At 41.4% G+C, this 25,627-nt stretch overlaps 1 protein-coding gene across 2 annotated transcripts; it reads left to right on the top strand.

Annotated features, from left to right (window-relative positions):
- Positions 1-48: 48 nt before the first annotated feature.
- Positions 49-25,167, top strand: LOC137296877 (NEDD8-activating enzyme E1 catalytic subunit-like). Of its 2 annotated transcripts, none has more exons than XM_067828760.1 (16): positions 49-94; positions 1,239-1,359; positions 3,522-3,602; positions 4,605-4,687; positions 11,307-11,387; positions 12,220-12,263; positions 12,639-12,703; positions 14,454-14,609; positions 15,112-15,214; positions 15,677-15,790; positions 16,259-16,312; positions 16,980-17,016; positions 17,705-17,786; positions 19,814-19,914; positions 21,079-21,197; positions 21,956-25,167. In XM_067828760.1, the coding sequence occupies exons 2-16, from the start codon at positions 1,264-1,266 to the stop codon at positions 22,057-22,059; spliced, it is 1,320 nt and encodes a 439-aa protein (XP_067684861.1). In that variant the 5' UTR covers positions 49-94; positions 1,239-1,263; the 3' UTR covers positions 22,060-25,167. The 2 variants fall into 2 exon arrangements, with proteins under 2 accessions (XP_067684861.1, XP_067684862.1); XM_067828761.1 differs by having other exon boundaries at positions 89-108.
- Positions 25,168-25,627: the final 460 nt, after the last annotated feature.

The raw sequence follows: 25,627 nt of genomic DNA, 5'->3' as shown, positions 1-25,627 counted from the left end.
TTTAATAGCGTATGTAAAGTAGTATCAAATGCATTTCCTTTTAAGAACGACAACTCTATTACAATTTGCAGCACAGGCACGCTATCGAGAAAAGGTGATTCTTCGTCTGTATTAAAGTGCGCCATATCTTAATGCCTTTTTGTCATACTTATAGTGAATTTATCATACGCGTTTACACTTCCTTTATCACTAGTTCTCAAATCATATGATGTCATGTCCGAGAGCCGCTATGTAGCTGATCTGTTAAGACGAGATTCTTTCGTTGAGTCATGTCATGAATGTCAGTCCAATCGCGTCTCTCGGACATTAATCTGATATTGTTGTTTTCAGGTTGCCGTAAGTATTTGAAGTTGTTCACGACCAGTGTCTGTACAAGCTGCAATGAAATTCAGGAGTAATAATAATGGATTATGTGATGGCGGTCGGTAAATGATCCAGGAAATTCAGTGACTGACGTCATGGGCATCAGCATTAGGACTGGCTACCGATTCAGATTATAGAGGTCAATAATAGTCAACTAAATATCGACTAGTTATACACTTAATATTGGAGAAGTAACGTGTAGTTCGAGTTAGGGTTAGGGTTATTTGCTGATGGCAGGAGCACAACTGCAGTTGTCTGCAAAAAGCATCCAAAGGCAGAAGGAACATATATATCAGCACTGGTGTCTGGGGACAAAACAGCATTTTGCATATAATTTAGAAACAGCCCATCAATAAATACTTAAATTTGTTTATTGTATGTGTACATTAAAACTTTATTTGATCACAATTGTTTATGTGTCACATTATCAGTGACACAGTTTTCATTTTCACATTATCAGTGACACTGTTTTCAAATCTATGCTCTTTAATGATTTGTCCCAGTGATGACATTTCCGAACATTGATCTTTTTAGGCAGCCCTATTCGATATTGTCAATTGTGGTGATGAATGTCAGCTAAGTCAGTGTGCCTGACCACCCAATCCTGTCTCTTAAGATCAATTCTAACTGGAATCTTCACATCTACTTATATCATAGTGTTCTTGTAGCTTATGGATCATAAATGTCATTAAGTTCAATTCAATCATCAATTTTTGTCATTCATGATTGTAGAGTGTAGTCGCTCCTATTTCTGTTGTAAATCTACACAACTGAACAAGTTCAAAAGACTAGTATTTCAGAGTCACTTCACATGTTTCACATCAGTCATTTATTTTCAAACTCCAATTTTTTGCCTTAAACTTTATTTCATAAAGATCAACTCCTCGACCAACTTTGGATATGGAAAGTGACTGGCCTGGGCGCTGGAACCATGTCAAGAAATTCTTGGAAAGAGGTGGACCATTCGCTCATCCGGATTTTGAACCAAGTTCAGAGGTACAGAGTCCTACAGACTTTCCCTGCTATAATGATGTTATTGAATTATTGTCAATGAGACATGCCTCACTGGTACTGCCTTTGTATGTTCAATATCATAATTTGTTTTCAGTGAGTTCTGAAAACATCCCACATTCCATCCTTTGTGGAAAATTTCTATAAGGTATGAATAGTTGGAAGTAAGTAGTGATAATAAACACCCAGAGATTTACCACTTACCTCTGAATGACAAGAATGATTTTCGTTTTGTTTATTGGACTTTGGTTTTTGACTTGTTCCTGAAATTCATTCATGTATTAATAAGAGTGATCATGTACAGAAGCCTTAAACCTATAGCAGATGGGGATGCCAGTGTTAGAGTGAAGAAATTAACACTCTGACCTTTGAAATTTGAGAGGGAACTTTGTCATGCTTGCAGTATATGAAGTACACACAACACAGAAATACCAGTTTTCTGTAACCATGGTTATTGGGCATGAACAAGTTTGAATTGTTTTTAATGATTCAGACAGCTGTTCATTCTTGTGTCCACTAGACTTGTAAGTTTAGTTAGTTTGATCCTTTTTCAAATATGAATCCAGTGAAATAATTGTTTAAAAAATCTTGAAGGAAACTTTGGTAAATGTGGCAAATGGTTGTTTCTGTGATCATAGTAATTGTGCTTTTTGGAAAAAATATCAGAATGTTCTTGCGTTATGTAAACCTAACCTCAACAGCATTTTTTTTTAAAAAAATGTTCATTGGCAGATCACACTGCTTTAACTTATTTAGGTAGATTCTTGATGAATGTTTCTGTACAAAGGGGCACCCACAACTACCATGGTCATGTTTATGACTTTTTATCCCCCCTGTCATGTAATGAGGGGGGATATGGTCGATGCCTCGTCTGTCTGTCTGTCCATCCATCCGTCTGTAATCATTTTGTTGCTGGAGCATAGCTCAGAAACCGTTCAATATTTTTAGACCAAACTTGATAGATATAATAATCTCAACCTATAGTTGTGCCTGTTGCTATTTACAGAGTTTGGGCATTTGTATTTTTTTGTTTTTCCATGGAACATTTTGGTGTTAGTCTAATGGTGGGGTGGGCTTCGTTTGCGGAGCAGAACTCAAAAACCGTTCAAGGTTTTTCTGCAAAACATGGTAGATATATCAGTCAGAACCTACGGTGGTCTGTTTTAAAGTGGTGCCTTTTGCCTTTTGCTATGTACAAGTTTTTGTGATTCATCATTTTCTCGGTTTCCAAGGAAACGTTTCGAACTTAGTCTCAAAATGCAGGGGTGAGCTTTGTTTCTGGAGCACAACTCAAGAACTTCTAAATCTCTTTCTGTAAAACTTGGCAGATATGTAGGGGAGACCCTAAGGTGGTGCCTTTTGCTGTTTACAGATTTTTGTGATTTATCATTTTCCCAGTTTACATGGAAACGATGCTGACTTAGTCTCAAAATGGAGGGATGTGCTTCGTTTCTGGAGCACAACTCGAAAACTATTCAATATCTTACAGCAAAAGGCAGACCACAAAGTGGTGCCTTTCACTATTTACAATATTTTGGCATTTTCATTTTTCCTTGTTTCCACTGAAACAATTCTGACTTAGTCTCAAAATGGAGGGATAGGCCATGATAGGCTTAGTTTCCAGAGCACAACTTGAAAACCATTTCATATCTTTCAACAGATCTTGGCAGATATATGAGACAGATCTTGAAGTGGTGCCTTTTGCTGTTTGCATGTACAGATATATGGCATTTATATTTTTCATGATTTCAATGGAAACAATTCAGACTTAATCTAAGAAAACATCAAGTAACTGTCAGATGATTTGTCCTTGCAAATATGTGAGGGTTGGGGGGATATGTCATTTTCATATGACTCTTGTTGAAATCAAGTTGTAATGTTTATGTGGAGCTAAAGAGTGAGAGTTAGCTTGTTAATTTTGTGTTGTCCACCAGTCAATTTTGAGATGTTTGAGGTACATGGTTTAATTGTCATGTTACTGAATGCTGTATCTATGTTTTAGTGTTTACATTATTACATGCCATTGTTGCAGTCATATTATTCAATATTGAATTCCCCATAATGAATTTTTTATGTAGGACAGACTCATGGATTGCATTGTATGATGACTGTAGTATTTGTGTGATTTCCATTTTTTTCCTTTGCAGACCTTGCAGTTCCTACAAGAAGTATGCAAGATCCTTGTCATCGGAGCAGGAGGTCTTGGGTGTGAGTTGCTGAAAAATCTGGTAGGTCTACCTCAGAGTTACCCCATTTGGGATTATGTATGAGAACATAAGTCTTCAGCCTGTGTAGGTCCCCATCCTCTTCGTGTCCTCAGAATGCCTTGCTGGTCACAAGAGAAAATCAAATCAGATAGGTGCTTAGGCATTATAGCGCTGAAATAGTTTCAGTGTGAAGTTAAATTTTCTCTCACTCACTCACGCACGCATGCACTCACCCACTCACTCAAAAATATCACTTGTTTGAGAAAAAAGAGATGAATAATTAACTTCGATTGGTCAGTGTTTGGAATGGATGTTGATGTTTCTTCTTTGTCGCTGTGTTATTGTGGATGTTTTTGTCATCTTGAAAAGTTATTTCATACATGCTCATGTTTCTTATTCTTGTGGTAGTTACGGATATCAGCTGAAAAAATAATATATTTCTTATGGTATGGATGCTTGTTGTTTTTAAACAAAGAGACTCTCCCTCTAACACATGCATCTATCAACTGCTTGATCCATCAGGTGTACTACCATTCTTGAGCTCGATGAAAAACAAGGTCGTCAACCGCTGACTTGTCCTGGCATTGCCCATTCTCACGGCAGAAAGTAGCATTATTAGGATAAGGAAGGGGGTTCCTGTCAGAAAGGGCGGGAAAAAGTTACAATTTTTCCAAGCTGGTAAAAACTCACGATTATTCGTTGCATTGAAAACTTTTGATCATTCACAGACTTAAGCCACTTCCTAGTTACCGGTCAGTGATGTCAACAACCGCCAAGTATCATGCATCGACAATCTCGGCAGAAAATATGTTTACTGTAAGACAAACATAGAGACGGCCCTATACAGAGTGTTGCTCCTCGGAGGCTATGCACTGTGTCTGCCAGTTAGACTAGACTTATGATTTGCTCTTGTAGATATATTATATCTCTGAAAACTGCAGTCTAACTTGATGTAATGGATGTGTCATACAAGGAAGAAAATGTACCATTTTAGATTTCAAGGAATGTATGTTTCAATTTTAGGCTCTGCTTGGTTTTCGCAACATAGATGTGATTGACATGGACACCATTGATGTGTCCAATCTCAACAGGCAGTTTCTGTTCAGGTGAGTAACAGTCAGCATGGTTCAAATTATCAGATGTTCTTGGAGGCTGGCTGGCACACTGGCCTAAGATGCTAGCTGGTTATAGTTACTTTACCTGTGAAGATCTGGATTAGAATTGCTCTTCAGCAACCCATGTTTGTGTTAAGAGCTGACCAACAGGATTCGGTTGTCAGAGATTGATGTGCACGATGTCAGTCACTGGATTCTCTGGTCCAGATTCAGTTGTGTGTGGATCATTGTCATGTTGCTGCATAATTTCATATTAATCAACAAATATAAAAACTATTTTACTCTAGGGTGGGTTTTAATCCAATATAGTGATGATAATTCTTGGATTGTCAGGATCATACATGATAATTTGACAGCCCAAATGTGTGATTCTTTTTCAGAAGAAGTCCTCCTTGGGGTACATATAAGCATTTTTATGTCCATTAAAAATCCCTACGACAGTTGTAACTATTTTGATAATAAAATATTTACAAAACAAAAAACTCGTTTTTGTCTTGTGGGACCACCTTTACAGGGCCCCCCAGGCCCCCTACAGCCAAGAGCAGGTAACTCTGGCCGTCTACCTCGCACCTCACTTTTCATGCTGTCGTTCGACTAGAAAGACGTGTGTGGTCCATTTAGATAGTTTTTGTGCTATCTGCCTACGGAATTATGAGTGAGAAAGAGTCAGCTACTGTATGTATGGTTCCTTTTCTTTCGCACGGGCGTTAGTTGGAATTTCTTGGCTGAAATTTTCATTCATATATTGTTGTAACTTTGCCGGTCGGGTCCTATCTTCCTGTCATGTGGCAGGCAAGATGGCGGTCTTTATGGCTTCTTTTTAGTGCGGGAAGTGTTTCGCTTGCGTCTCACTTATTCCTATGTGTTTCTTATTAGTATGTTTTACATGCTAAGATGTCTTAACCCATTTGTTCTTGTTTCAGTCAAAATGGGTAGGTTGGTTTTTAAGACTTTTCGTCTTTTTCATTGCATTACGCACTTGTGTGTGCACACTTGTTATTGCATTTATCCGCTTATACTTTCTTGTTTAGCTGGGTTAATGTATTTTGGCAATTTATTATCGCCTGTGAGTTTATATTTTGCATATTGTGTGTTCAATTGCGTATGTTTTCTGTACATCAGTTACCATTAGTTGGTTCCTATTGTTACAGTTTCGGGGTGCACCCAAGTCTTGGGTCTAGGCTCAGGCACGGGTGCTGTCCCTGTGGGAATGTCAGATCCAAGCTACGGCTCTGGTGATGTTTTCCCCGCTGGCTCTGGGGGTTTTGCACCGAGCACCGGCTTGGGTGCAATTCCGCTTGCCGGCGCCGGTCCATCGGGTCTCGTACCGTTGGTCACCGGCAACCTAACTGGTGGTTCTCGAGCACCGGCTTTGCCGCCTGCCTCGGTTCCGCTCAGTGCATCGGGTGTCCCTGCTTCGGCAGCCGACCCCACAGGGTCTCGACACCCTGGTTCTTCAATGAGCCAGGGGTAGGCCGTCTCGGACATCTCGGCTCTTCTGGGTCTGTTGTCCTTGTTGACGGGTCCTTTGTGCGTCGGGGTTACCGGCAACCTAACTGGTGGTTCTCGAGCACCGGCTTTGCCGCCTGCCTCGGTTCCGCTCAGTGCATCGGGTGTTCCTGCTTCGGCAGTCGACACCACGGGGTCTCGGCACCCTGGTTTTTCAGTGAACCAGAGGTAGGCCGACTCCGACAACTCGGCTCTTCTGGGTCTGTTGTCCTTGTTGACGGGTCCCTTGTGCGTCGGGGTTACCGGCAACCAAACTGGCGGTTCGAGCACCGGCTTTGCCGCCTGCATCGGTTCTGCTCAGTGCACTAACCCGATTCCACGGAGTTTCGTCTTCCTGGGAAGTGTTTACTCCGTGCAGGGTAGCCGAGATCAAGGGGCTGTGCCGCAGGTGGTCGTCCCTGCGGACGCCCCTGATCCCGCGGAGTTTCGTCTTCTTGGGGAAGCGTTTGCTCCGTGTGGGGTGGCTGGGGCTCAATTGCCTATTTTACCTTCACTCCTCAGTGAGGTAATTAATCCGCTCCTGTAGGGTAGCCGTTCGCGGTTCGATCTCCCGGAGCTTGACCGGCTACTTGATGGGGGACGATGCGCTATTTGACCCTCCCGTTGTCGACGAGTGCGTGTACGCCTCGATCGCGCTTGGGGGGTCGTCTGGCCACTGCCAGGTGTCGGCTTGTCAGGGTCGCCGCTTGCCGCTTTGTACCTCATCGAACCTCATCGAACCAGGTGTTGCGCTCGGTTTCCGCTCCTTTGAGGAGCAATATCGGAAAGCCGTGCAGCAACTTAAGGTTGCGGGGCACTCAGCCTATCTCTCTGTCTTGCAGAGGCAGGTGGTGTCACAGGAGGACGGGGACGAGGATTTTTCCTCGTCCACGTTAGAGCGGCAACTTACGGAGGTGCATTCACATTTGACGCGCGACTCAATGCGTTCACGAGTCAGATGATGTATGCTGTGATTGGCCTTCGTAGGTTATGGCTGTCGCCAGGTATTCACCGGCTACACAGCAGGCACTGCTGTCTCTGCCTTTCCGACTGGGCTTGACCCTGTTCCCGGGGGCTTTGACGGGAGTTAGTGAGGCCGGGGAGGCCGTTAGTCAATTCAAGGACTCTTAAGTCTTTTCTTGAACAACCCTCCACCTCTCGCTCGCGGCCTTCGGTCCTCAGCTCAAGCTATCCTGCGACTCAGTCTAAGGATGCGCCGAAGTGAACTGCTCCACTACAGGCACGGAAGAGCAAGGGCAGGGGTAAAGGGAGTACCTCCGGAGCCCTCAGTTGTCCCGTTGCAAGCGGCAATCTCTGCCGTCGGCCGGGACACTTTGCCTTCTACCCGAAATTCCTGTGGGTGGTCGCCTCCCGTTATTACTCAGGGATGGCCACACGCCACAGTGGAAGCGAGAGCTTACTCCTTTTGCCGGGATTCGTTGCACTCCGGTGCCGAAGTCGCCGGAAAAGGTGGCAATCCTCCGTGCCGAAATTCAGTCTCTACTGGACAAGGCAACTATAGAGATGGTTCCATCAGGACAGGAGACTATGGGGTTTTACTCCACTTATTTCCTGGTAACCAAAAAGAACGGAGGGTTCAGACCCATTCTAAATCTCAAGGGTTTGAACAACTTGATAGAGGTGCCGTCTTTCAAGATGGAGACACTGAGGTTAGTGATCTCGTCTGTAGAGGCAGAGGATTGGCTTACGTCAGTCGACCTCAAAGACGCATACCTCCATGTACCGATGCATCCCGAGTTCAGGAAATACCTTCGGTTTTCCTTCGACAGGGTTTGTTATCAGTTTCGTGTGCTCCCCTTCGGCATCTCCACGGCGCCAAGGGTGTTCACCAAACTCATGCTAGTACCAGTTCAGGTCGCCAGGGCGCAGGGCAACTTTTGTTTCCCGTACCTGGACGACTGGATCCTCAGAGCGCTTTCCCAACACCTAAGTCGAGAATCCACACAGTAGGTGATGGATATACTCACCAGGCTAGGTTGGGTTATCTATCTTAAAAATCAACTGGTGCCGAGGCAGGATCTGGTTTTCTTAGGGGCGAGGTTCGAGACAACCCGAGGGGTGGTTTCTCTGTCCCAAGAGCGCATTTTCAGGGCATAGTGTTAAGGTTCCTTCAGTCCCATATTGCCTCAGCACGGACGTGGCTTCAGTTGCTAGGCAACATGGCGGCAACGGTGGACATAGTCTGGCGTGCACGTTGGAGAATGCGTTCCATTCAGCAGGCGTTAGCACAACAGTGGTCCCACTCGGAGAGCTACGAGAAGAATCTGGCTATTCCCCGGTGGTTGATACGTCACTTGCGGTGGTGGACAGATACCGGGAATCTATTCAAAGGTTTACCTCTGATGACCCCGGTACCGTCGCTCACAGTTCAGACGGATGCCTCCCTCACAGGGTTGGGTGGGATGCGTCCTGGGCGATCTCGCGATGTCGGGACTATTGTCCGACCAAGAGGCGACCTTGCACATCAATGTGTTAGAGTTGAGAGCTGTGACGTTGGTGTTCGAACGCTTCGTGGATCAGGTTCGAAGCCGAGGGGTTTGTCTAGAGATGGACAACCAGACGGCGATGTCCTACATTCTGAAGCAGGGCGGCACTGTGTCTCCGTCGCTCCTTCAGGAGGCATGGCAGTTTTCTACTATGGTGCGATCAGTTCAGCATACGGGTTATGCCTGTGTATCTCCCAGGGGTCGACAACGTGCGTGCAGATGCTCTCTCACGACGTGTTCTGACTCCCCACGAGTGGTTGCTTGATCGGGAGATATTCGGGATTATCTCCCAGTTGTCTGGGTTGTTCTAGGTGGATCTGTTTGCCTCTGGATTGACGAACTAGATTCCGGGGTTTTTGTTCGCGGATTCCTGATCCGAGAGCGATTGCCGCCGACGCCTTCCAGCGGGACTGGATGGAAAGGGTGTTGTCGGCGTTTACGCCAATTCCCCTGATTTCCAAAGTTCTGTCTCAGCTTGCCACCCAACCAGCGCGGCTACTAGTGCTTCTCGCACCTCTGTGGCCGTCTCAACGCTGGTTTCCGGTAATACTCAGGTCGCTAGTGTAGCCGCCGGTACTATTACCGCGGCGACCGAACCTACTATCCCAGGACGGCCAGCCTCACCCCAATCCCCAGGATTCAGTGGGTGGCCTGGCCACTGTCCGGAATCGTCTCCAAAAGAGCGGAATTCCTGCATCAGTTGCAGACACAATTCTGGCTTCGTGGACGGATTCCACGAATGTACCGTGTGAGGATAGATGAGCCTGTTATGCGCGCTGGTGTGAAAATAGAGGGATTCTCGATCCCTTTTCTTCAACTATAGTTGAAGTATTGGAGTTCTTACCGTCTCGTTTAGAATCTGGCTTAGCCGCTTCTACGATTCGAGGCTACTCCCTGGCTATTTCAGCCTTCCACATACCCGTTGAGGGTGCCTTGTTGGGACAATACCCCCGGGTACAGCGTTTTCTTGCAGGCGTGGACAGACTGCGTCCGGTCGTGAAATTTGTCTCGAGTATTGGAATGGTTACCCACTCCTCTCGTTTATGACTTGGCCAACCCGTCGTTACAACTGTTAAGTTGGAAAACGACTTTTTAGTGGCGGTTACGTCTGGTAGATGTGTTAGCGACTTACACGTCATGTTTTCAGACCCGGATCTTACTATGTTCCATAAGGATCGGGTTAGCAATCGCTTACCGGATTCATACCGCCCAAAAAAATTCGATCATTCGCTTCGAATGACCGCGCCTATCGATCTAACTGGGTGCATGCTGCCTGCGTCGTCTGATAATACATACCGTAAGGTTCGTGTATTAGACGTTATGAAACCTCTTAAAGTTATTTTAAGAGAATAGCCTTGCTCCGTACGGAGAAACAGCTATTTTGCTGTTGTGGTGGCGGAATGGCTGGCTATCCGACTGATACACAGACGGCATCCCGATGGATTGTATCGGCAGGCTGCAAGGTCTATATACATAAAGGCTTATCTCCCCAAAAAGGGGTTGTCAGCTCACTCAGTGAGAGCAGTGGCCACGTCAGAACCGTCATTACCAACTGAACAGACACTCACGAGAGTGTGCTCGGTTCGGTCAGTCAGTTCCCTGCAGTAGACAGAATAGTTCTGCTCAAGCTGATTAAGCTTTGTTAGATAACTATATCTGTTTGCACTCGGTGTTGGGTAACTATCCATTCACATTTTATCGGCGGTGATATTTGGTGATGGTTTCTTAGTCCCGCCCTCTTTGGCTGGGTGCCTTACTTTCCTTTCCATTTCCCTGCTTAGCTTGCTAGTGCGGTATGGACAAGGTTCAGTTTGGCGAGTGTCCCGTACGTCCAGGTCTCCAAACTTTGATTTGGGTGGGCGGGGTTTGTCATTGGGGATTTCCCAAATTCTAGCCAATGGGCAAGTAAGCTTTGACAAGCGGGTCCTCAGCTTTGTCACGCCCCCGCCTTGATTGACATCAGCGGTCAGGTGACCAGGTCGGTGCCTTTTCTATTTCCGTGTGATTGTAGATTTGCACTTCGATCGAATGGACTGTTGCTGTCAGACAGAATACCACTCCCAATTGCTTCTCTTCGGGAGTCTGTTTAATGCTTATATGTACCCCAAGGAGGACTTCTTCTGAAAAAGAATTATACAAACCTGTAGAGGTTATGAATTCTTTGAAGAATGTCCTCACAGGATCTTGTGATTTATTATTTTCTCGGTTTCCATGGAAATGTGTCGGACCTAGTCTGAAAAGTGAGAGGTGTGTTTCAGTGTGTGAGAGGGGTGGGCTTCTCGAAAGCCATTTCATATCTTTCAACAGATCTTGTCAGATATATGAGACATCTTGAAATTGTGACTTTGCTGGTTACAGGTATATGGCATTTATAATTTTCATGAATTCCATGGAAACAATTCAAACTTAGTCTAAAAAAACAATGAGTAACTCTCAGATTATTTGTCCTTTGAAACATGTGGGGGGCGGGGGGATATGTCATCTTCTGATGACTCTTGTAGTAATGGTTACCAGGTGATGGAGAGCATTGAGCTGTAACTTGTAACTCTTTTATTACTGTTTGTATTAAATGAACTGTTTATGAGTGTGTTTAGTCTTCTGATTTTGTCTTTCAGACCAAAGGATGTTGGGAAAGCTAAGGCTGAAGTAGCAGCTGATTTCATAAACAACCGAGTCCCAGGATGCAAAGTCAAAGCGTATCCTTCTCCAAGACCTATACCAAGAGGATTGTGTTGCAGAGTAGATTACCAGTATATCATATTTTGTGTCACACCCATTTCTGGATCCTGGGGTAGAATGGATACCCTTGGTGCAATGCTTTAGCTATGCCCCAATTTATGGATACCTTCCTTGCCATAGGTCACTGTACAACCTAAAATGTAAACAGGAAATTGTGTGTGTTTGAATGTGTGACCTGACTTTGGTGAGCCATTATACCCAACCTATGCTGATGGAATGGATCATGCTCATGATTTCACCCACTGGTTTGTACTGGTTAAACTTGTTTTTTGAGGCTGCAGTCATATGACTACAATATTGCTGAATGTGAAAAAATCATTTTCAGTATCCTTGCACTTGGACGGCATTTTGACTGGTGACCACACTGTCTTAGATTGGTTTATGTCTGTAGTTCAGTGGTGTGCCTTTCCAATATCAACTGAATATCTCATGGGTTCAGAGGTACACCTTGCATGTTGTTATATCACTCATGGCTGTAGACATGTGACATTGATGATATGGAGCCAGTAGCCCTGTGTCAGTTAAGTAGAGATCAACATTAGTATTGGGCGAAGACTGGCCTGTTGGTTCAAGTCTGTGGGAGAGTTCTTAGTTCCTTGAACCTTGGTCAAGGTCGAAAAGGAATGACATCTTATCATCTGCATCACAGTGGGTAAGGGAAAATCATGGTTTGTGGATGGTGACTTTATTCATGATCCTCACTGAAAGTGTGGACTGACATGAGACAGCAAGATTTCTCTTGAATTAAGAGTGGTTCATTTGTGATATTTTCTTAACACAGTTCAACAGACATTTTGCAAAGATTCAAGACTATGATGAGTCATTTTACAGAGGTAAGGAGATTTCTCTGAGGTTGCCATGGTTACCATGAAGCAACTACCTTGTTCCAAGAGAAATTAATTGCTGGTCTTAGAAAAATTTCCTGACTGGGAGCCATATAATTCTTCCTGGTACCACCCTTGCATACGTAAAGTATCAGATAGCAAATGTCTGGTGTCTGTGAAATGGCACTCAATCAATGCTCATGCTGTTGATCACTGGATTGTCTGGTCCAGGCTTGATTATTTACGGACTGACGCCATATAGCTGGAACATTGTTGAGTGAGGTGTAAAACTCACTCGCTCACCCACATGGCATGCCTAAAAGTAAATAGAAGTCAGTACTGCAGCTTCTTGGTGAGTGATTACAAGTTCTATTCATGTTGCAGGTTTCCATATCATTGTGTGTGGTCTCGATTCCATCGTTGCACGGCGCTGGATCAATGGCATGCTGGTAATCTATGTAGATCAGTTTTGCACTTTTTAGCTCTCCTTGACTTACAGAGAGGTGTGGTTGAGTCGTATGATTTGTTTGAGTGGGATTCTAGAAGTTGCTGCTACCAAAAACAACAATGTTCAAAATTAACTTTTTTAAGAAAGTAGGAAGTACTGGCTACCTGGTTTAATAATAGGTAGCAACATTTTTACCTGGTAGCAGCATTTTTTCTTATTGCGTAAAATACATCATTTAATTGGTTCATGCAGTGTTAAGTATCTCTGCATCCTGGTATTTATCAAGTTATGCAAAAGTAATCCCTTTGCTTGTATTAGCAGATGACATTTATGACCTTTACACTTCAGGAAATGATGAATGTCCATTTTCAAACATATGAGTCAGTAATGTTATACATGTATACGTCTGCACATGCATATTATTGCGATGCGTAAGTGACCAAGGGAAGCTACGATGAGCATTTTGGGGAAATTAAAATCCCACTATCGGTAAGTTTAAAAGTGAAATTGCACAAGTGGGATCTTTCCTTTGAAAATGACGGCTAAATGATGAGCATGAGTGGTTTCACAAAAAAAAAATGCCAGGTGTCAAGATGATGCTACTGTTTGTTTTTCCAGATAGCAAAATAGGATTTTGAATAGCAAAGTTGCTACCTCAAAGTGGTAATTTCGAACCCTGAACAACACCACCATTGTTTAGCCGTATATTTACATTTTTATCATACCTTCTGAAACTATGTAACTGAAACTTTGTTTGAATGATTCCTGGACACAGTTTAACATAGATATGTTCAGTTCTTAGTTCATGTGGAAATGTGCTCTAGCCCAGTGGTAAGAGCATTCCATTACCAGTTCATGAATGTTTGAATCCCCACAAAGGTTCAGTATATAAACATCATTTCTGGTGTTACTGGTGTTAAGCTCAACTCAACCACTCTCTGCCATTGTCTGTTTGTTGAGTTATCAGTCTCATTTTAGAATCATCTGTTTTTGAAATACCTAGTTATCACAAGGTCCTGTTTTGGCCACAGGTTCACCATAAATTAGGAAATGAAGAAAACTTGAACAAATCAAATGAATGTAACCAGATCTGTCCTTACGAATGAGAGAGGGCACTCCTAAGTTGGATAACTTGTGCCTAATCCATCTCATTTCTGAATAGAACATGTTTAAAACAAATTATACCATGACTTCAATAAATACTATATTGTGATTGGCTAATCAAAGTCATTCAGAGGTATATAATCACTTTATATACCTCTGATTTTCCAATATCATGGGATTTTGTTTTAACACATCTATGGTAGAATGGAGATATTGCGTTGGAAAATCAGAGGTATAAAACATTGAAAACGTCACACTATGTGTTCGGTTTTATATCATATTTTATCTCCTTAGCATGAATTAATTAAGGTCGACTCATGCAACACTTGCATGTTTGGGACTAAACACCATTAAAGAAGCAGCTGAAATTTGTCACAAAGGAAGGTTTCAGCTCCGTTCCAATATTTGACCTTATTTGACCGTAACCAAGCCTTTGACTCAGCAGTAGCAACATGCTTAACAAATCACCTCCAGTCAAAGGCTTACTCACGGCTAGTTTCAGAAACATCATTCTATTTTGCTTCAAGATTTCAACCTGCACATGTAACAACTAAAACAACCACTTGATACTTGCTTAAAGATGTTATTAGGAGGCATTGTGACTAGCTATCTGAAGCAATTTTGTAAACAGTTGCTGTTGTCTACAGATAAGCTTGTTGATCTATGAGGATGGAGAGCTGGACCAGTCTTCTATTATCCCAATGGTGGATGGAGGGACAGAAGGGTTCAAAGGGAATGCCCGTGTTATTCTCCCAGGGTTGACCACTTGTATAGAGTGTACACTGGACTTGTATCCCCCTCAGGTAGGTCCATGTATGTTCTGAGGTAGGGAGGTGGTGGAATGTACCATGAGGGGTTGTGCAGTGCTGTAAAATTTGGTGCAGTTCGCTTCATAATGCTGCATTCAGCAATATGCAAGCTATAAGATGGTTGTCTGTACCTAATTAATTCCTAACCAGACAATCCAGTGATGAACATCATGAGCTTTGATCTACATCACTGAAATGTGATAACATTTGTCAAGTCAAGTCAGCGAGTCTGACCATCTCATCCCACCAGTTGCCCCTGATGACAAATCATGGGTTGCTGAAGACCAGTCTGTGGTGTCTTGTCTGTGATGCAATATTGCAGGATGTCAGTTTGAATCCATAGATGAGCTGTATGATAAAGTTTTGTATTGTAGAAGACACTTCTTTCATAATTTAGTATCAGTGTCTTTTCTCATCTCGCCTCTGGTCTCTCGCCCCTCACATCATCTCACTCAAATTGATGTGGTTAAACCATCATTATCTTATGTTTCTCCAGGTAAACTTCCCTCTCTGCACAATAGCCCACACGCCAAGGCTTCCGGAACACTGTATAGAGTATGTCAGGATCCTTCTGTGGCCCAAAGAGCAGCCATTTGGAGGTGAGCAGAACCTCAGGTGCACTTGTCGATAACACTATTATTATTTTGTATAACAGCCTTGCACTTCATCTGTGTCAGGGGTGGTGGAGCCTAGTGGTAAAAGTGATCCCACCCCTCCCTCCCCATCACACATCCTCCCCACCACACATCCTCTTAGATTATATATTAGCTGTTCGTAACCCCTATTTACGTCATTTGGGTTGTAAATGTCATTGTAGTGAGAAATAGTGTTGTTTCTAGAATGCAGAATTCCCCAGCTCTATTGGTTTTGTACATACAGAAGTCACATATACTTGTCTCGAAGCATCTAACTTCAAATATTTTGAAGCCTGGGGACTGATTAGGAAAAAGTGATCTCCATTACTTGGCATTTTTCATATTATTTATTCAAAATAACCATGCCTTGCAATGTTATTTTTTCATCTTGTAAACCCTACTGATGGAACAGGACTGCTGTTTCAGAGGGTGTAGGTATAGATGGAGATGATCCCAAGCACATCAACTGGATCCTAGAGAAGTCCCAGGACAGAGCTAATGAGTACAAGATTTTAGGTGTAACATACAGACTCACTCAGGGTGAGGGATATATCATGCTTGATGTACAGACTCACATAATATGTGTTAAATATCATGTGTGACATACTGATTCAGAAACTATGGGTGATATATTATTATACACACAAGGTTGTGATATATCTTTTCTAATGCACAGACTTACACAAGTTGGGTGGTATATCTCTCATGTGTAACAAACAGATTCATCAAATGTGCTTGATATATCAGTGACATAGCCTATATCATGTGTAACATACAGAGTGACTTCTTGATATAGTTGATGAAAAGTCGTGTAGCTATAAACTATTCCATTTATGCATAAGTACTGGCTACACTGCTGCGTGTTTAAGTCATAAACTATAATTCTATTGGACAACTATTCTTAGTATCATGTCATTAGAACTCTATGAAACTGTTGATGAATGCATTTATCATGGTGGAATAAATACATAAAGATGTGTGTGATGGGACAACATTCTATCTGTGTAGGTGTTGTCAAGAGAATCATCCCCGCTGTGGCATCAACTAATGCAGTAGTAGCAGGTATGACCACACTTTGTGGAGCTTTGAGGGGAACTGTATCATTCAGGGAATGTCTTTTGATAGTAATGAACTAATGAACTTAAAAGGGAAAGATTTTCTTTTTCCAATGAGATCTTAGGCACATTTCAACAATATCCCTGGCATGACCACCACTCACTACCAGGCTGTTCCCTTTACTTCACATGAGGTTGTTCCCCATTCCCTCACTACATGTCCTTTGTGACCTGTGAAGATTGGGGTTGGAATTAGTGTTCAGCACCTGATGCTAGTCATACAAGGCAACAAATGGGATCAGGTGGACAAGCTCACTGACTTGCTTGAAACATGCCATTTTATCACAGTTGTGTAGATCAATGCTGATGTTGATCACTGAATTGTCTGGTCCAGGCTTGATTATTAACACACTGCCACCATATAGCTGGAATATTGCTGTGTGCTGATTCAAACAACAACCATAACAGTAAACATATCCTTTGTTGTCAGAGGCATTGAGTGTGCTGGTGTAGCCTAGAGGTCAAAGTGTTCACTTGTCACACCAAAGGATCTAGTTTGATTCCGCAGATGGACACATTGTATGTCCTGTCAGAAACTCAGAAATGCATTCATTAGAAACCAGCGTCCTCAACATTATGCTTTGGGAATGACTGTGACATTATTGTGATTCCAGCGGCCTGTGCTACAGAGGTGTTCAAGGTGGCAACAAGGTAAGGGTCTTCCTAGCTGATGCTTTCATGGCTGTGAAAGTATTACTGGAAGGCAAGTGCTTTCATTCAGAGGCTGTGTCATACCAAGCCATTTAAAGAGAATACTTGTTGTTACCCTGCCTCCAGCTCAGCATTAATGGAAAAAACCATGGACAGGTAGGCTGGAAGTCAGAGTATGTCTGAGTGGAGTATTCACTACAGACTAAGGAATGGTGGGGTTTTCATGCTCACTGACTTGCTTGACACATGTCATTATATCCAGTTGTGTAGAGATATGCTCATTCTGTTGTTCACATGATTGTTTGGTCCAGATCCTAAATATCGTGAACTTCATGTCATGTACATTCAGTCTGTCATGTAATGGGGATTCCAGTAGGACCATTTGCTGTTTTATAAATAAATGTACTCTTTTAATGTTTTGGATCACGCAAGTCTTTCTTGCTCTTTTATATTTAATATGAATCGAGGCATCTTAAACAAAATTTTTGAGAAGTGAGAAAGAATTTGTTGCCCTATGAGACATTGATTATTCATGACAATCACATCGATGGAGCATGACTTTACACCAATGTCTTAAATGTTTTTGGAAAAGGGGATGAATATAAATGCATTTCCTGAGAGCTGAATGACAATCTCTTTATTACTTTGTTATGCTTTGTGTATTTGTGTCACAAGATATTTGTTCCAGCTGTTCACATCCTCTCAACAACTACATGAACTTCAACGACACGGAAGGCGTGTACACATACACATTCGAAGCACAGAAGAGGGTAGGTTGTGAAAGTTTCCCATGTCCATCAACACACAATGTGTAACAGCTGTAGGTAGTGTGTGACAGTATGTGATCTGGCCCCAATATCTTGAAACAAACTTAAGTCTGAGTTTTGACTAAAGTTCAAGTTTTTACTCAAATTTGAGAAAATACATTTCCCAGAATGTACTGAAATTGATATTAAACTCAATAATAGTGGACAGTTTGAGTTTTGTGAATATATTGCTTAAGGTCTTTTGGCATTTTCTGTTTTAAAAAATGCATTTGAGTTAAAATTAATCAGTTTCAAATTGTCAAACTCAGTTTGAAATTTGAGTAAAAACTTAAGTTTCTTTCGAGAAATCGGAGCCAGGTCAGGTAACCTTTGAACGACCTATGATGACCTATGACGTCCAGTCCAGTCAAACATGAGAGGGCGAAACGGATTTAACCATTCAGACAACGGCTACACTTTATGAACTGATTGATTGGTTTCTAGAATATGACCAAAAAGCAAAGTTTAGATAGCCTCCATTGTTTGTGGTTCTGTAGACAGGTCCCAGTAATTCTTCCAGTTAATGAATATACAGTGTATACCGTTTCAGGATACAGTGGTTCTCTCAGTTGCTGTCAAAGAAACTTGGTTCAGTATGTCATTAAGTTTGTTGCTGCCTGAAAACAATTTGGATATTATCACTACACGGCCACCAGAACTCTGTCTAACAGTCCATGAATCACATTGTTTTTTGCCTCCTACCCAGCCATGAACAATTGAAGCAAGTTTACATTTCCTCAGTTTCAGGGATCTTAATCTCCCAACTCACTGGGGCTCGTTTAGAATTTTCATGGGTTTTATTTCTGTCCTTTGGCTTCATGTCTGAGTTGTGCAGGGGCATTTGGGCAGCTTGGTGGTTAAAGTGTTCTCCTGTTCAGAAAGAAAGAGAGATGATCTGTTGTTGGGCATTTTAGAAGTATGGCGAGTCACAAAGTAAGATTCTTTATGGATAACATCTTTTATTGCACTTGATGCATCGTTTCAGTATGGATTCATATACCATTGTCAAACAAAATCATATACACTAGAAGAAGTTGTTATCCATTAAGAATGTATACATGTATAGAGATGTTAGGTTTTGTAAATACATGTTCTCTGAATTCATGTTCGATCCAATCAAAAATCACCTCAGTAGACATGGTGAACTACTGCGTGGCTGGAAACTGTCATTCGTCCAAGTACAAAGCAGGACTTGAAACTGACAAGAGTTTGCACCAGTTTCTGTCAGATCCAGTCATCTGAGAAAAATGGCTGTAGTTTGTTTGCAACCCACAGACATAAAAACATGTCGTGTACAAGTATCACACCTGCCTAATTACATAATGTGGCAGAGATAGGTCTCGGGTGGATGAGTCATAAATCAATTTATTTTGTTTATGACGTATAGCCTGATAGGTGTTAAGTTCAAATTGCATGTGGTCAGTGATTGAAGCTGTGTATTGCATATTGTCTTTAGCAGACAGGCAGGCAGACATATAGGTGTCAATAAACCACAGAGGCCATTTACCACAATCAACAAGTTTTTTTATATAACGAGTAGATTATTTACTTGTTTGTGTACACAACCAAGATTAGACTACTGCTCACGTCTCATACTCTGGGCATGCATACTGTTTCATGTTCCGCAAACCTATTCACTGCGCAGGAGTTATGGGTGCAGCAAAGCACAACTGTTGAAACCACTTTTCCCTCAGCGCTGGAGGAAATTTAGTGAATAGTCTGAACTCTGCTTTCGTGGGCTTTTTTTTTCATCACATTTTTTTCAACTTTGTAGGTTAAATTGGCATTTTTAATGATATGTTTTGGTAAGTGCATACCAAAAGGTATCAGAATCTGCAAAGTTGTGTTTTTCATTGTCTCTTTCTTTGGTGTACTGCTGTGATATTGGTGGAATATCACTAAAAAATAGACTCACTCTGAGTAGTGATATGGTATATATCATACTGTCCAGTGCATCGTAACATCTACTGACTCCTTCTTTCCTGTATCAGGATGATTGTATGGGCTGCAGCCAGATTCCTCAAGCCCTCTCCTTCTCCGAGAACGACAAGCTCCAGGACGTTATCACACACCTCATTGAGAGTAATACATAGTGAGTACTTTTCATGAATAATGTGGAGAGTTGACCAGATTTCAGAATTAAATTTGTGTGTCATACATGTTTGAAATATGTGAGAATACTTGTAATATTGACCAATGTCGTATGCGTTGAACAAAGCAAGCTAGCAAACCAGTTCTAAATCTCTCGCACATCTGTCTGTTGTCTTCCATTATGTATACTTGAACCTCAAATTCTGGCATAAAACTCAAGAGTTCATTCAGGATCAAAAGACCAGGGGCTGCTTCCAAGAAGCACTCATTGCTAAGGTTGTCCTTAGCTCCCATTCTTTAACATTGCACTAAGGTTACCTTAGTGACTTTCATCACCTTAGGCTAAATAAAAAAAGGGAAATGTTTCTCAGGTTTCGGTGTGTCACTTTTATTTGTGTACAACTTTTTATTGCTATTTGAAAATTAATTAATTTTGATCATCCATTTGTCCACTAAACGACTGAGTGTGATTGAATCTAGAACTCATTCACACCTGCTAAACTTCCCAAGCTGTATTTCTGAGAGAAAAAATATAGACATGTGTTCCTTCCTTGTCACTTTTTTCTATTTTTGTCTTTTTAAAAAGTCCTACCAAACTTATCACTTTTGACAAAAGATGTGGCCAAGAAACAAATAATTTTGTTTATTCAGCCTTAGGGCTTTGTGATCCTTTATGTTATTTCATGTTATTATTAGTTATTAATTATTCAGTGAAATCGGTTTTGGATGGCTTGAAGGGTCTTCTTAGTGGTGTTTCCCATATCAAAAGCTAAGGCATTATCTCAGTAGGCTTGCTCCAGAAACACTGCATGCTGGGACAAGTACAAGAGGTCATCTTCATTTACATTGCTGTAGAAAATAGTGATACAATTCTGTATGTATCATATCGCATCGAAGGTCATGTATTGAGGTGCATATAGATAACAGCAAGTTTGATTAGCCATTGACTGATTGTATCCATTCTGTGTCGTGATGTTTTATGTATCATAACTGTTTGGATCGTCCATCCCTTAATCACTGCTTACAGTTTTACTTAACACAGGTCTGGTCCACACTCGATTATTTACAGATCACCGCCATATAGCTGGAATATTGTTGAATGTGACGTAACACTAAAATCGCTTACTGCTAAACACACATTGAAGAGTTGTTTCTTTTTTTACAGTCAAATGAAATCCCCTGGTATCACAACCTGTATAGATGGTAAAAACAAAACTCTGTATATGCAGACTGTGAAATCTATAGAAGCAAAAACTAAAGAAAATTTAAAGAAAACCCTTAAAGGTGAGTATGGGCATTAGAACCTGTATTGAAAATATCATGGAACATATATGGTGTTGTTTTTGAGATTGTCCCTTGCAAGGTCAACATGTGATGAAACCAATTTCTCCAAATGAATGGTTGAATTGAACAGACTGGATTTGTGGAATCTTTGTAATTGCTCTGAATTTGACCACTGCTGTCACACAAACCATGCAGTTTCTGAACATTTCAAGGATATCGTATTATGTATCTTAGAGGAATTATTTTATCAAACATTCTGTAGTGCCAAGGTCAAGATCACCCTCAAGGTCAGAACCTGACAGAAAGAGAAAGTTCAAGGTCATTCTTGAAAATTGAAATATGTTTGCAATTTTCACTGTGATGCTACTTTCAGCAGACTGTTTTGAAGTCTGCCTGCACGTACTGGGTAATATGTTTGACTGATCATATGTAAAGAAGACACAATGAACAAAGAATGTCATGGCTCCAAGTCAGAAATTATTTGTTCTGGGATGCAGCATTCAAGACCTTGGAAAAAGCTTTCCAAATGCTTGAAGGTAGACATCCGGAGGATGATTAGAAAATTTGATACAGCAGTATGAAAATGAAGTCATTGTCTTGCCTTCCCATGTTTATATGTTCGGTGCCAATGGTGGTATGATAGTGATTTTATGTAAAACCTTTGAATGATGTGATCAGAATTGTACATCATACTGTGTTTTAACATATGTTTTTATCATAGTGATGGTGGATTCTGACCGTTTAGTGTGCTTTTTCAGATCTAGGACTACAAAACGGCCAGGAGATCTATGTAGCTGATGTCACCACGCCCACCTCTGTCACCTTCAGACTTCAGTTGGGGACCAGTATGGATGACAGCTAGACAGTGATGTGTGCAAGGAATTGAAAATATATAAATTGAACTGACTACATGGCCAGACACAAGGATCAGGGATGAGTTTTTTCCACAGATTTGATGGGGCTGGGGTCATTCTTGTGAATCATCTAAACCTGCAGCCCCCTCAACACCTGGCTCATTTTCCTCTCTTTTCACTCATGCCTATTCTCATTCCTGAAAGATTGGAGGTTTCCATGCATCAACAAGTGCTAGTTCCATTTCAACACTGGAGTTCTTGAAGAGAGCAGATATGGAAGAAGTGTTGTGGACACAGCATGCTGACTTTCAGTACCACTCGCTATGCACATGCCTGAGTCCTGCATGGGTACCATAAACATTCACAGGTCTCTCCATTACAAGGTTCATGCAGCTTGGAAAAGGTCTTAATTTGACAGTCTGGCAACCAAAAGGACTAAAATTAACAACTGGTTTATCTGAATGCCCTTCAGTTTCAGTTTCAGGCCAGTAAAAGGACCCATATAGAAATTCTGGCCACAAAAAAAGCCTCTGGTTTGAAATTCTGACAAAAAAACTTATGCATGTATTTGAAAGTATCTTGTTGCAGGCTTGGCACTGAAAAAGATGATTTGTTTGATTGGCATTATTAGGAAGTAGGATTCTTTCTGGATAACAAAGCACCATATGTAATGAGGAAGTTGTTATCCATAAAGAACTTACTTTCTTACTGAAAAAGATGCCATGATTTGTCAAGGAAGGTTAAATGTTGCACTTTAATTGTTTTGCAATGACAGTTGTGTGCAGATATCAGGAAGCAAAGGGGCTTCTCATACGGTAAGTTATGGCTTTGGTGGTGTGTGTGTGTGAGCGGTGATGATGATTTTTATGTTGCAGGAAGGGGCACTCAGTTTGTTCCAGGTAGGGTAGAGATGTGTCAGCAATTTTGCGTACATGTACTGGTAGGGTCAGCAATTTTTTTACGTAAAAATATCAAACAATTTTGCTTAAAAATTATAGAAAGGTGGTGTCATTGATTTTGCACTTGACATGCAAGGAGTGTCGTTCAGTTTGTACATGAATGTCAGAGGGGTGGGTGGGTGAGGGGGTGGTTGCGGTGTCATTCACATTGTACATTCTTCTTCATAAAAATCGTCATCACCCTCCAACCATAAATTATGAACTGTCCCTAATACTGCTTAGGATGTCACTTGTTAAATACATTTTGGTATAGACTTTAAACATGATAGTATGGTACCATTGTGAGTCCACAGTATATTTTGGACGAGTGATAACATAGGATCAGTAGATATGGAGAATAGCCCTTTTAAGGTTTTGGATGATCAGATTATTGACCTTGTCTGTCGCTGATCAGATGTTTATTTGAAAAGTGTGATTAATGACTTTTAAAGTCCTAAAAGTTCCTTTGATCTGAGGGGTAATGTTTTCAATGTGTTTGGCTGCAGAGGTAACCCAGCAACAGTCGGATGTCACAGGATATTGTTTCACTGCTAGTTCTGGTGACACAGTTTCATAAATTACAGTGAGACCATGGGTACCCGGACTCCAAATATCCGGTAACTTTACCTTCCGGTCAGTACTCATAAAAAACAATCTCTTATGTTATAAATGTGACTGTCTTTGCAGTTTCTGTTTCCGGACAGTGAATTTTACAAAACAACCAGCTAAATCAAAACAAAACTCATTTATCTGTTTGAAGCTTTGATCTTCCGCTGTGAAGAGAAGCGGGAGTGTCCATGTGTTTAGACACGTAACAAGGTCTAATGATTCAGATTAATGGCCGATTAGCTGGGCATTAGTGGTGATTAGTTTGTCTGTCTGACAGAGAGTGAATTGTAATTTTTCAAACCTAAAGGACCATGCTCTGTTGGAGGTGATTTGAACCCAGAAGTGCATGCTCACCACTGTTTCAACACCAAGGCCTGGATGATAAAAGTCCAGATATTCACTTAGCCAGACGATTTCTACAAGAAGGAATGTGTCCAGATATCTGGGGTCTCACTGTACATCATACAGTATTGTGACATACTGGTAAAGTTTGTGGTGCTGCAGGTTGTGGATCCACAAAACGCTTGTGGCGCTGTGATATTTATAAGTCTATGATAAACTATAGAGTTAGGACAGCTTTGTGGATTTCTAAAGGTATGTTTAAATGTTATCAAGGATTTGTGTTTGCACACCATTTTCTAGTCGAGTTGAAATAGACAATGATAACCAAATCATATTACTGTCAACTTCTGTTCTCTTGAAATGAAAGTGTATCATCATACCCAGACAACACGAAGTGTTGCTTCAGTTTCTGAATTGTCAGGCTCAGACTGGATTTTTATATAACCATCACTGTATAGCTACAATGTCAAAATATGTCATTAAATGAGCAACTGTTCCCTTAAATGATACTATATAGCAACTTTTTGATTCATGAGTGTTGAGTTTATGTCTTGGACTAGTAAAGGCATATTTGTTTACGATACACGATATTTATCTGTAAGAAGTGATAATAATAACTTGTGAGCCAAAACTCTGGACAGTAGTACCTCTATCCCCACTAAGCAGCAGCTGACAGCATTTGATGCTGCAAGGAGCTCTTCTTATGAAAACAGGTTCTGGATTCCATTGTGCCACATCATCTTTATATGTAAATCAAGACTCTTTTCTCCCACACCTTTTAGTACACATATCACTCATGAAGTTTTTATACTGAATTTTCTAATAACTGCTTCAGCTAAGTTATCTTACTGCAAAACTAATTGCTACATGTAAATGGATAGTACCATTACAAAAATCCTAAAATGTCCAGTACTAGGTATAAATCTGCTAACTCAACTGAACTCAAAAGGTGTACTCAATACTGAAAAGTGTTAATGTGTGAGTAAATGCTGAACGGATTGTAACTCTGATACTCTGACATTGACTGTTAATGGTTTTGCTGAGATCAGTTTCTACCCCATCAGTTACCGCCTGACGGACAGTGAAGCAGCGATCTTAAGCAGTATCTTACACAGCAGTATCCGTTAATGTTGCCAGTAGGCTTAAACTGGCCCGTTTGTTGTACATTTCCAGTGAGATATATGTGTATGAATTGTACTTCAAAAGTAAATGTTTATAGAAAATGCCTGGATTGTCATGTGTTTGATGAAATGTTTCAACCTTAATGTATGGACTCCTTGAGAAAGAGTCTGGTGGACAAGGATCAAGACACCTTGAGTAATTAACATTGAAATTCAGTGCAAGAACTACCCATTGGTCTAGTATTCAATATAATCCACAGGTCTTCTATACCATGGTCACCACATGAAGCACTGCAATAGGAATTTTGGGTGACCTAATAAGGTCAAGTCACCACAATTTACCACTAGAGGCTGCGGTATCCAAGTATTTGTTCAACATACAGACACCCAGTCTTGGATGACCATCATGTAAAAACAAACAAACTGGTACCTCATTCATCACGAGTCGTAAACAAGCAGGAAAATGAGGTCTAAGAATTATTTAGGTCATACATTTTAGTCAAGTCTCATGTTGTATAAACTTTGTTTCATAATCTGACCTCAAGAAATGTTTTTCAACTTCTCGT

The sequence above is a fragment of the Haliotis asinina genome, chromosome 9, assembly GCF_037392515.1.
Source record: "Haliotis asinina isolate JCU_RB_2024 chromosome 9, JCU_Hal_asi_v2, whole genome shotgun sequence".
Classification (NCBI taxonomy): Eukaryota; Metazoa; Mollusca; class Gastropoda; order Lepetellida; family Haliotidae; genus Haliotis; species Haliotis asinina.
Note: the sequence above shows the minus strand (reverse complement) of the source record. Positions and strands in the feature narration are given on the sequence as shown.

Bases quoted from the DNA above. Each gene is read 5' to 3' on its own strand.
- LOC137296877 (XM_067828760.1), top strand. From the start codon at position 1,264: ATGGAAAGTGACTGGCCTGGGCGCTGGAACCATGTCAAGAAATTCTTG. The intron at 16,313-16,979 runs GTATGACCACAC...TTGTGATTCCAG, and splicing joins AACTAATGCAGTAGTAGCAG to CGGCCTGTGCTACAGAGGTG. The intron at 17,787-19,813 runs GTAGGTTGTGAA...TTCCTGTATCAG, and splicing joins CATTCGAAGCACAGAAGAGG to GATGATTGTATGGGCTGCAG.